Below are 13,251 nucleotides of genomic sequence, written 5' to 3'. Positions count from 1 at the left end.
CTTTTTTTTCTTTAAATCTTCACTTATCTTTTCCAGGTTGGGTAAAATCTGGATTCTCAAACCCAAAGGATTGATCTTTTCCTTACTAAATTTTTCATAGGTTTTAATGTGCCAGAAAAGTGCCAGAGACATGCTGTGAAGAGAGATACAAAACAGCATGTCCTTGGTGACAGGAGAGAGATCTGTATTGTTTTCACTCAGATCTCTCCCCTGTCAGCTTTCCCCGATGATGGCGAGGTGCTGGCGGGGAATCTCCGGCCGGGACCCCGTGATTGACATCCCTAGCCGCCAATGGCGGCACGGGTAGGGACACCTGATATAATGATGCACAGGTTCTGTCTAATCACCATAAGGCTTCATTCACATCTGAGCGTAGCATTTTTAGCGTAATTTTTCATGCAAATTTTACCGCTGTTTTTGCACATTTTTATACAGCGGTTTTTGAGCTTTGCTGTTATTTTATTAGCCAATACAGAAAAACGTGCCTGGTAGTAATCAGCTTTCATCAGGGTTCCCCACTGAAAGCTGAATGTGAAAAAAAAAAAGCCAGCAATTACAAAATAGTACAAATAATTACGTGGGGTCCCCCCCTCCATCTATACCAAGCCCTTTGGGTTTGAATAAGATGCTGAGGGGAAACCCCATGCCAAAATGTAGAAAAAAAAAGGTGTAGGGTCCCCCCCAAAATATATACCAGACCCTTATCTGAGCATGCAGCCCAGCAGGTCAGGAAAGGGGGGGACGAGTGAGCGCCCCCCCTCCTGAACCATGCCAGGCCACCAGCCTCAAAATGAGGATTGCGTTGGGGCAGGGGGGGCTCCCCCCAGAGCACCTTGTCCACATGTTGATGGGGACAAGGGCCTCTTCCCCAAAACCCTGGTCTGTGGTTGTGGAGGTCTACGGATGGGGAGCTTATCAGAATCTGGAAGCCCCCTTTAGCAAGGTGGCCCCCAGATCCCACCCCCCCCCATGTGAATGAATATGGGGTACACAATACCGCTACCCATTCACAAAAGAAAAACTGTATCGTGAAAAAAGACAGGAGACAGTCTTTGACAAGTTATTTATTAAAAGAAGTAAAATAAAAGAATGTCCCCTGAAGTAGATCCAACGTTAATCACGATGCCCGATGACACCACCCGAAAAAAGAAAAAAAAAGGCTCCGCTCCCCACGCTGGCTCCCAGCCGTCTGACTGCTCTGCTGGCTTGACAGTTCTTAAATATCTAAAGAGAGTGGCCATCACATATGTGACCCTGCCCCTGTGTGACATTATTGACCTAGCATGCCCTGGTCGATGATGTCACATGGGGCAGGGTCACGCGGGTGATGTCACTTGGTCGCCCTGCCCCTTACATATTTAAAAACTGTAAAGGCAGCGGAAGAGTCAGACGGCCGGGAGCTGGCGTCGGGAGTGGAGCCCTATTTCTTTTATTTTTTTGGGGTGGCGGCAGCGGCGGCGGGCATCGTGATTGATGTTGGATCTACTTCGGGCCAGGAAGTAAGGAGTATTGTCCCAGAGGGGACAAAGCAATAAAAACCTGCAGAGGTTCTAACCCTTCACTGTTCTAATATAAATTGTCTTTATTGCTCGGTGTTTCTTGGATATTTAGGAGCCCAAAAAGGGAACAAATTGCCCATTGTTAGGGTTTATTGTCGGGGCTTACAAATGCTTTGACTTCTACGGTGAGCACTACACAATTATTTCATCCTCCAGTGAAGGTGAATGTCATACGATATATCCAGAGGAATGAGTCTCAGTCCGGTTGAGGTCTCCAGATATGTTTTTCTTTATTTCCATCTGATTACTATTACTACTACCATGGAAATTCTTCATGGAGAATGGTGTGAAGTGGCTGAACTAAAACTTTTTAACCCCTTTACAGCAGTAATACCTGTTTATGTGGGGGCAGGATGGTTGGACCTCAACATTCAGCCCCCACATGTGCACTTCGCTTTCTTGTTGTGGGGAGAGCTCAATCTATGACCCAGTATTGTGAACGAGCTGCCATCGATGGCTCATGGTCAATTACCAATGATTAGGAGGTAGGACGGGCTCCTGGTGATACCAGCACTCTGCAGCCAATCATAGTACTGCATGGTCTAGAGACCCGTCTACCAGCCTTGGGCATCAGATCCCATTTAGACATTTTATTGCTCTGTGTGTCCCGTATATTAAAGAGTCCAAAAAGAGAGCAAATTTCCCATTGTCAGTTTTTATTGTCAGAGCTTACAAATACTTTAACGTCTATGGTGGACACAACACAATGATTTCAGCCTACAGTGAATGTGAATATTGTGTGAGATCCCCAGAGGAATTGACTTTAATGGTTTTCTGTCTCTCCAGTGACTTCATCTGTACCCTGTGGAAGTGATTTCTGTGCTGATGATGAGTATTGTGACAGTGATGTTGCCTGCCGGTGCAATACAACTTTCTATACATTGATAGGAGGTATGGTATGATATAATACAATGGTGAGAATGGGTCCTGTGCCACTTAAAACAAATATTAGATTTTTCCATAAACCATATGAAGTGCACCTAACATACATTAATGTAAGGGGGGACTACACTGACCACCAATGTAAGGGGGGACTACACTGACCATCAATGTAAGGGGGGACTACACTGACCACTAATGTAAGGGGACACTACACTGACCATCAATGTAAGGGGACACTACACTGACCATCAATGTAAGGGGACACTACACTGACCATCAATGTAAGGGGACACTACACTGACCATCAATGTAAGAGGGCTCTATACTGACCACCAATGTAAGAGGGCTCTATACTGACCACCAATGTAAGGGGGCTCTGCACTGACCACCAATGTAAGGGGGCTCTGCACTGACCATCAATATAAGGGGGCACTACACTGACCACCAATGTAAGGGGGCTCAGCACTGACCACCAATGTAAGGGGGCTCTGCACTGCCCATCAATGTAAGAAGGCTCTGCACTGACCACCAATATAAGGGGGCTCTACACTGACCACCAATGTAAGGGGGCTCTACACTGACCACCAATGTAAGGGGGCACTACACTGACCACCAATGTAAGGGGGCACTACACTGATCACCAATGTAAGGGGGGCATTACACTGACCACCAATGTAAGGGGGCTCTGCACTGACCACCAATGTAAGGGGGTACTACACTGACCACCAATGTAAGGGGGCACTACACTGATCACCAATGTAAGGGGGCACTACACTGATCACCAATGTAAGGGGGCTCTACACTGACCATCAATGTAAAGGGCACTACATTGACCAATAATGAAAGGTGAACTACACTGACCAATAATGTGAGGGGACAACATTAATTAATAATGTAAGGGGGCACTACACTGATCAATAATGTAAGGGGGCACTACAGTGACCACCAATGAAGTGGGGGCACTACACTGACCACCAATGTATAGGAGCACTACAATAACCATTTATGTACAGTGGCACGACACTGACTATCAGTGAAAAGGGGAACTACACTGACCACCAACATCAGGGGGCACCTCACTGCTCTTCAATGTACGGGGCAATACACTGGCTACTAACATCAGGGGGCACTACACTGACCATCAATGAGTGGAGTCACTACATTGACCATCAATGTGAGGGGCACTACACTGATCACTAATCTACGGAAGGCACCACAAGGACCACTAAAATAAGGGGGCAATACACTGACCACCAATGTAAGGAAGGGGGGTACACTGACCAGCAACAGTCGCAAAGTAAACTGGAAGTTTAATTTGGCTTTAACTCTTTGATTCTCTGGCTGCTTTCTCCCCAGTCCCTGGTCACTCCTGCCACCCCAAAGTGGGTATATATAGAAACCCCTATAGTGTATAATGTACATCAAGTATGTCACCATCACCTCTCATCTCAGAAATGCTGAATGAATTTACTTTATTTTCAGAAAATTTTCCGTCTCCAAATTTGACTTGTGCTGGAGGATATTTCAATATACAAGTGTCAAAATGTTGGTTGGAAGCAAATGGTTATAATACATCTGATATAAGGCTGAACAGCACAGATGCCAATTGTTGGGCAGTAAAGCAGATTGTGGATGGAACATCTGAGATGACCATTCATCGTCCATTGACAAAATATGACTGTAACACTGATACTGTGGTAAGTTCTCCTGACACGGGCTGACTGTTTGTTATACAAGAGAAGTAAAAACAGATACCTTAAAGTCTGTATAGAAAAACATTTATATGTAGCCAGTTGCTGGGTTACAACAATATGGAGATAGTGACATTGCCCTTTACTCTTCTCTTCTTCTACTGAGATACTGATGTCATGCTGCACCACCCTTTTCCGGCCAGCAGGGGGAGAGCTAAAGACAAGCAAGCCCATAGACGTCTATGCAGAGTGCTGAGAATCCTGGGAGTTGTAGTTTGAGATGGCAGCCATATAATGGCTACACTATAATGGTTACACTACAGATCCTAATAGGCCCTGTGCAGTAGGAGAAGGGGAGAGATGATTTATTTTAAATTGCCCAGGAAAGTTCCTCCTGAGGGAATTAGAGAGAAAGCACCTCTGTCTGGATATTTGCCTGCCAGCAGCAGACCATACCAGCAGAGATCCGAGCTTGAGACTGGGAGTGAGGACACCCGGGGCAGTGCAGCACCACCTACACCGCTGCTTCAGGGAGACAGGAGTGTCCATTCACCCTATACTGCCTACCGCTGATGACCAGAGGCTTTTGGGGAGAGACAAAGGGGAGCCCCCCTTCTACAGTGAGAGGTCACCACCGCATCCCGGGGACTGGTGAGAGGGCCATTCGCTCATTGCTAATACTGCTGGCAGGGACTGAGCCTCCTAAAGTAGGACACCAAGTGTACAAAATCCATACTCAACCCACACTGCACCATATACTGCACTTATTCCAAACCTAGACTGCATCTATACCACCACTATACTGCAAGATACCAAACTTTTACCGCATCTGAACCACATCTACCTTGCACCTGTGCTGAGACCTTTACTGCATGCAGGCAAACTGGGACTGTCTTTAAGTGCACCAACGCTCTTAAAGGGCCCCAAAGATAGCCGGCAGAAGAACATCTCAAAGGACTGCCCCTTGTGTAATAATTACTCAGCAAGCATCCCTTTGTTCCCTGCCCCCTTTGTTACCATCCTCCTTTTCTTTTGGACAGTGCATACCCAGTTGGTTGAGGACTAGTATTGCCACTAAAAAATGTGCTTTGGCAGTATAGTTCCAGCACTTGGTAGATTAAACTTTACTACTGCTCACTGCTGCACATGAGGTGGCCTTGCTACTGTTTATGCTGATTTGGATGCCAAATGTCATCGTATGCCCAGTCCTTACTATTAATCACTTTGTAGGTTAAATTGTGTTATTAACATTATTAATCTATTGTATGGCTGCCTAGTTACCAACCATATTGAGGGACAATATATTTACCTTTACTACCTGGTTTGGTGTCTATTTGATATAGAACTACTACACCTGTGATAATGTGTGTTTGTACGCACAGCCTGGTGTGTCAGAAGGGCTGAGGTTCTTGAGAAGTTTGAAGAACAGAAGACTCATCCTATTTAGATGCTTCTACAAGGGTAGCGCTACATATAATTTAGGATTGGAATGGAATAGAGATGATTTAGAAACCTTATCATGTTTTATTGTTGTCTGTGTTCTCAGTATGGTGTTTTACCTTCTATAAAGGTAGGACCCTCCCAGAAAGGCTGCTAGGTTTGGATAGGCAAATTAAGTTCTGTGGCTCTACTGTAATCAGCAGAGCAGCATGTAATTGCTTTGAGTTCTGCAGACTGAAAGATTGATTGCTTCCATAGTTAAATTTATACAACTCCAGCCAAACCCTATTGTGGTATGCCCAGATGGTGGTTGGGGAGTGTATAAATAGTTTGAAGCCTCAGAGAACTGAGTTCTTCTTCCCCAGGAGATGGTCCCAGTCGGAAGGGCTGTTGCCCTTCCTGGTGGTCCAGCTAAAGTCCTTGCCTGTCTCTTTGAGGTCTCAGTTGTGCGTAGCTGGGGGGGAGGGGTCTATCCTTCTTCCAAATTTGTGAGCTGGAAGAGGGGTTTCACTGAAGATCTGGTCTGGAGGCTCCACTAAGCAAACTTTCTGCCTGAGTCTGGAAAGACCCAGAGACATTGTGAGTACAGACTTGAGAAAGGGATGCAGTTCAGGGCAGATTTGGATGTGGAGTTCACATAGACGTTAATAGCCTGTAATTTGCACCTGAACCGGACCGCACTGCTCAGAAATCAGACAGAACTCTTTTTCAATCCACACTGAATCCGCACTGCCAGTGCACCAGACATATGTGAACAGGCACCATAGGAAGCAATGTTATTTCACGTCATGTCAAACCTCATCCAATCTGCATATATGTGAGCCAGCACTTAGGGATACTCCATTTATTTTATTTATTTATTGGGACTGTTTTAAGTCAGGCCACGAGGACAGAGCCTACATTTTGGGGTGGATGTAGCACCCTACAAGATAGAATGCTAGGTTTGGTTAGGCAAATTGAGTTCTGTGGTTCTTCTGTAATCAGTAGAGCAGCACATGATTGCTTTGGGCTGCTCTGGGCTCTGAAGGCTGCAAGGTTGATTGCTTCCTTCATCTGCTGGAAGTTTCCAGAATGTAGTGGGTGGGAGAGTCAAATGAGCGGCCTATTTATTCGACTCTAGCTAATCCCTGGGGAGGTGTGCCTAGATGTTGGTTGGGGAGTGTATAAATAGTTTGGAGCCTCAGAGTGCGGGGTTCTTCTTCCCCAGGAGGGGAAGGGCTGCTGCCCTATCTGGCAGTCCAGTTGAAGTTCCTGTCTGTCTCATCGAGGTCCCAGCTGTGCACAGCTGGGGGGGGGGGGAATATCCTGCTGCTAATTCTTTGAGAGCTGAAAGAGGGGGTTCACTTAGGAACTGGTCTGGAGGCTCCATTGAGGAAACTGTCTGCCTGACTCTGGAGGGAGACACCCAAATCCCAGGAACACCGTGAGTACAGGCCAAGGGTGGACTGACAACTCATGGGGCCCCCGAGCAATAGGGGATCATGGGGCCCCTATGTGTATGCCCACACTCAAACCACACCCAAAAAAGCCTATGAAAGGTACCAGGGGCATCTCACGGGGCCCCATACTGACCCTGGGCCCTCAGGCAGTGCCCAAGCACCCGAATGGTCAGTCCGCCCCTGGGGACAGACCTGAGAGAGGGATCCTAGTGATTATTGTTGCTGTTGATCCCTGGTGCACTATGTTTAGGGCCTTACTGGCTTTGTACATTTATAATGGTGTCCCAGTGATGTCCGCTTTTTGTCCTACTGCTCAAAGGGCTGTGTTAAGAAGCAGCTGGGAACCCACATGGAAGAAAAATATATTTGAAATATATTTTAAAAATATTCTTCCCAAATATATTGCCATATATTTGAAATGCTACAATTTTTCCCATATTCAATATATTTCAAAATATATTTCAATAGAAAAAAATATATATACTATATATATATATATATATATATATATATATATATATATATATATCATGTTGAAATGCGTTTTTATTATAAAATATATGAAAAATATTTAAATATTTTTAAAAATAAATTTCAAATATATTGTATGTCTTTAAAAATACAAAATCTACATTTTTGAAATGCATTGACAAATATATGTAAAAATATATGTTAAAATTACTTTTTTATATGTTGAAAAAAATCAAAAAAAAATTTTTTAAAAATATATTTTATACAAATATATATATTTTTTACATTTATTCTTCAGATTTTTTTCACAAACAGGAGCTGTGCTCCAGACAGATAAAGGACGGCACAGATAACAGCTCTGTATTCATCAACGTATAATTATATATTTTTTTTAATACAAGCGGTATACGTTCCCGAATGTGACTTGTTTTCAGTCTCTTACAATTGCCTGGACATCGGAGCTCAGACTGGAAGAAGGAGAAGCAACCCAAGGAGCCAGTTAGTTCAAGGGGCATGTTGATAGGAGGAGAGAGCAAAGTGACAGAGAGATGAGCTAATCAGTCCTCTGCTCCTCTTTTTACTGTACAGTCACAGACTGGGGGAGGGTCCAGGGAGGGGGAGTGGGTTGAATAATGCTGACCACCAGACTGAGGACATCTATTGGTAAAAAGTACTGCTGGGGAAATCTCTGGATGAAGCTGAATATTGCAGCAAAAGTTGCTTTTTTATTTTATCTTTTTTGTGGCTAATTTATATTGATCTTGGTTTGGGCTGGAGTTCTGCTTTAGCAAAGCTGGAGACTTCCTTATTGACCGGTCAGAGAATACTCTGATATTTATAGTAACTACTTTCTAATGTGCAGATTACTGTATGGCGGGGAGTTTTCTGACCTCGTCTAATGACTTATGTGCTTCCTCTCTCTACAGGTAAATTCCACCCATGTCACATTCACAAATCAGCTATATATACCTGCCCAGACGGATCTGATCCGAACACAAAATGACGCTGTCATGAATGTCTCCTGCTCTTACCCGCTGTATATGAATGTCAAACTTAATGTGACCCTGCGCCCAAAACTCGGGTAATTATTATTACACATTGTTGGTCTTTCAGAAATCCAAGCTGGCCATCAGTTATCAGAGGGGTGTCAAACTGGCGGCCCTCCAGCTGTTGCCAAACTACAAGTCCCATCATGCCTCTGCCTTTGGGAGTCATGCTGGTAACTGTCAATCTTGCAATACCTCATGGGACTTGTAGTCTGGCAACAGCAGGAGGGCCGCCAGTTTGACACCTGTGAGTTATGATATTGGATTCCATGACAAACCCTTGGATGAGGTCCCTTAGCAAACCTTCAAGTATCTTCCCTACAGTAGAAATTTAATTTAAAGTTCTGTCCTTACTGGTTGAAGATCCTAATCCCTTCTTATATATAGACACCGCATCGGCCTTGTGCCAGGTCTTCATAAATTAGAAACAAAACCTTAGATATAACTGAGCTCAACTCTCTGAGGACACATGGGTGTAAGCCATAGACATGTGCGATTCGTTTCGCTGTGAATCGAAATTCAGCCAAAATTTTCATTATTCGGGGATGTATCTGAATTTCTGAATCACAATAGTAAGGAATTTCAATAAATCCGAGATAAATTATAACAAAACAAATTATCTGAATCTGAAAGTGAGTTAAAATTTTGAAAATTAATTTGAATTCCTAATGGAAACATATTGCAATAAATAGAGTAAGGTATGAAAGTGAAATAAGATGATGATTCCTACTTAGGCTGCTATATAGAAGAGAAGAAAATAAAACAGAATAGAATCATACGACGTCCACCCAGAATGGCGAATGTCCAGCTTGCCCGTCATTATACTATAGGCTGAGCAGGAAGGTGTAATACTAAAGCTGAACTTCAGGCAAATATAAAATAGAAGAGAAAATAAAGGAACAGAATAGAATTAAACAAAATATTAAAGAAAAGAATAGAAAATATCCTGCCCTCAGCTAATAATGGAATCTTCTACTCTTCCTACTAGTCCATCCCCCACAGTTATTACCTTTGTACCACTAGCCCCTCCCTCCTAGATTGTAAGCTCCAAGGGGCAGGGCTCTCCTATCCCTCTTGTATTGAACTCTATTGTTGCTGTATTGTCTCCCGTTATATTGTAAAGAGCTGAGCAAACTGTTGGCGCCATAAATCCTGTATAATAATAATAATAATAATAATAAAGATTGAAACAGAATAGATTTGAAATAAATACAAAGAATGTAATAAAACAGAATATAAAAGAAAATAAAGTAATAGAATAAAAAATAAAAGAATAGGAAATAAAAGAATAAAACAGAATAGAACAGCATAGAATAAAGCAGAAGAGGATACAATTGCAAAGAACATAAAATATAGTAGAATAGAATGCAAAAAAAATAATGGAATAGAATATGAAATAAAAGAATGGAATGGAATGAATATAGCTGCCTTCCAAAATTTGAATTTGGAATCAATTTGAAAATAACAAATATAAGAAGCAAATCCAAATATACAAAACAAATTCATAAAATGAATCATTCTAACATAACGCATAGAATAGAATTAAACAGAATAGATGTGAAATAAATGTATTGAACAGAATAAAACAGAATATAATAGAAAATAAAGGAATAGAATAGAATAAAAAAAGAATAGAAAATAAAAGAATAGAATATAAAAGAATAGACTAGAATAAAATAGAATAGAACAGAATAGAATAAAGCAGAAGAGAATAACATTGAATAGAACATAAAAATAGAGTAGAATAGAATACAAAAATAATAGAAAATAAAGCAATGGAATAGAATAGGAAGTAAAAGAACAGAACAGAATGAATAAAGCCGTCTTCCATAATTTGAATTTCGAATCAATTCGAAAATACCAAATATATGAAATGAATCCAAATATACAAAACCAATTCCAAAAACGAATCATTCTAACATAACGACTATGACGAAACAAAATTATGAGGGTTCTTCAAAAAGTTGCCGCACTTTTTAAAGTTTTGTTAAAACATACAAAAGTACAGAAACTTTTTCAAGATTCCTCGTATTAACTTAACGAACCGGAAACAAATCGAAACAAATGTTTCCATTGCGCACATCTCTAGTAAGCCATCTGGGCCAAGTCTTCCCCAGCCGCCCTGTCAGACCGAGAGGAAATGTCTCTCCAATAGAAGAGTCTTTATACCCCGTGTCTCCTCCCTTCCTTCTGCTTCAGTGCTGCAGCCTCCATGCGACTCTTTGATATTGAGCGCTCCTGAGTGCCCCCCGCCGTGCTGTGTGGTTCCTTCCTTCAACCCCGATGTCTCTGCTGAGTCCTGTAGTGACATCGGGGTCAGAGGAAGGAACCATGGCATGTGCCGGCAGACACAGACATCCCACACTTCCGGAAGAGTTGAATACTGAAGAGTCTGCTGGAGGCTGCAGCACAGGGACGGAGGAAAGGTAGGAGACATGGACCGCCTGAGAGGGGAGTATGAAAACTCTTCCATTGCAGGGATGTCGCTTCTAATTTTTTTTCACCCTGACAAGGTCACCTAAATGACTTTTATTTTTTCTGTTTCTTATACATATTAATGTGAATCCTTTGTGGTGCATTTGTGATCCTCATTTTGTATATCATCTTCACCTCCCCCACCAGTATACACCGAGCCGGAGAAGAGATCTGATAGGTTTGCTCTTTCTTTGGCCTCAGCACAAATATTTCCGTTCTGCGTCCTCTCTGTATAATAACATAGACGCATGGCCACGTACCTACAAGGGGTTCTAGGTAGGTAACCTTTTGTTGTGTTTATTTTCCAGGAGCGCAGTAATAAACAGCCCTACATCAAATGTAAGTTATTCAGTCTCCATGGCGGCCTATAAAGATCAGTTTAGGACCCTTCTCTTAGAGAACGACACCCTGACAGTGGAAGATACTGTCTACATCTCGGGGTTCATACCAGATCTTACCAACCCCTTTTATCTCAAAGTGGTGAATATTTATGCCTCTCCAGACCAATCAAGCGACACCAAGTACTATCTTCTTCAGAATGGGTAAGTACACAGCACACAGGTTAGTAGCTCTGCGTGTTCTTTTTACACTTTGACTTCATAAATAATTGATTAAATGCCCAGAACAATATATCCCCCTAACCACTTATGTAGCACTGTGCGTGTATCAATGGCGGATCAGCGGACTTTTATTTACCCAGCGCCATTTATAAACACATGCTGGTGGACACACGCTGGACACGCTTCGGCTGCAGGGAGTGCAGGAGGCTGTCAGGTTGAGGCTCTGAAAAGCAGAGCATCTGCGGGGGATGAGCTGTGTTCGTGCCCCTATAAGGAGCACTATGACAGCAATCCCACAGACATGCTCACTTTAGCTACTTGTGAGGCAAACTAAATTTACCTAACTATGTACACTAAGGGGTGCTACATTAGTAACAGGCACGGTGAGTTTCTTGAATTTGGCATTTTTTGTCACAATTTTTTTGAAAAATGATTTTTTTCCCCACAAAGTTGTCATTTTAACAAATTATTTCTCACACACAGCATAGGCATACTTAAAGTGACATCCCAAACCACGTTCTGCTACTGCTCCCGAGTACAGAGATACTACATTTTCCGAGCCTAGCCGGACACAGGGGCCCAAAATCTAAGCAGCACCTTCAGGTGTTCTAGGTGCATAAATTACAAATCTAGTTTCCAGACTACCTATTACATTTTTTGGAAGTCATGAAGCACCAGGACAGTAAAAACACCTCACAAAATGACCTCATTTTAGAAAGCAAACACTCCAAGGCATTTTCTAAAAGGCATAGTGGGTCTTTTGAAAATTTGATTTTTTACCACAAGTTTTTGGAAAATGTAGGAAAAAAAATGTATTTTTTTAATACAAAGTTGTCAATTAATAAGATATATATATATATGCATATTTAGAATTACACCCTCAAAACATATTTTGCTAGTCCTTCTGAGTATGGGGATACCACATGCATGAGACTTTTTTTTTAGATCCTAGCCACATACAGAAGTCCAAAATCCAAGGAGCACCTTCAGGCTATCTAGGGGCATAATTTACACATCTAATATGGATCAGGGACATTGCAACTGGTGTGGAGGTGATTAGTGACACTTGAACTGACTGGTTGAGACAGTGATCAGGGATACTGGAACTTGTGTGGCCATGGTCAGGAGCAGTGAGAAGGGTGTGGTGGTGATGAGGGGGCAATGGGTCTAGTGTGGTGATCATCAGGGATAATATGACTGGTGTGATCAGGGACACTGGGACTGTTTAAGATTGAGTTGGCCCGCCCTTTACAGGTATAACAGCTTCAACTCTTCTGCGAAGGCTGTCCACAAGGTTTAGGAGGGTGTCTATTGTCCAGTGGTGACATGCTTTACACTACTGCATCCAATGCTTTGCATTGCACTTGGTGATGGAAGGCTTGGATGCAGCTGCTCGGCCATGGAAACCCATTCCATGAAGCTCTCTACGCACTGTTGTTGTGCTCATCTGAAGGCCACACCAAGTTTGGAGGTCTTTAGCTCTTGACTCTGCAGACAGTTGGCGACTTCTGCGCACTGTGCGCTTCAGCATGCGCTGACCCCGCTCTGTCATGTGACGTGGTCCAACCCCTAAAAAACTACTTCACACCATAATCCCCCTCCACCAAACTTTATACTTGGCACAATGCAGTCAGGCAATTACCGTTCTCCTGGCAACTCCCAAACCCAGATACATCCATCGGATTACC

The 13,251-nt window shown here is 42.8% G+C and overlaps 1 protein-coding gene across 1 annotated transcript in view; it reads left to right on the top strand.

Moving 5' to 3' along the window:
- Positions 1–3,962: 3,962 nt before the first annotated feature.
- Positions 3,963–13,251, top strand: part of LOC149437496 (uncharacterized) — a 202,166-nt gene continuing 192,877 nt past the window's right edge. The window contains exons 1-3 of the mRNA XM_089660890.1: positions 3,963–4,138; positions 8,409–8,563; positions 11,312–11,545. Of these exons, the coding sequence (XP_089517016.1) occupies positions 4,088–4,138; positions 8,409–8,563; positions 11,312–11,545 (440 nt within the window). The 5' untranslated portion in view covers positions 3,963–4,087. The remainder of the gene's footprint in view (positions 4,139–8,408; positions 8,564–11,311; positions 11,546–13,251) is intronic.

This window comes from Staurois parvus, unplaced genomic scaffold (assembly GCF_062004578.1).
Source record: "Staurois parvus isolate SC_StPar_1 unplaced genomic scaffold, SC_StPar_1.0 ptg001286l, whole genome shotgun sequence".
Lineage (NCBI taxonomy): Eukaryota > Metazoa > Chordata > Amphibia > Anura > Ranidae > Staurois > Staurois parvus.
This window is presented reverse-complemented; position numbering and strand designations above follow the sequence as displayed.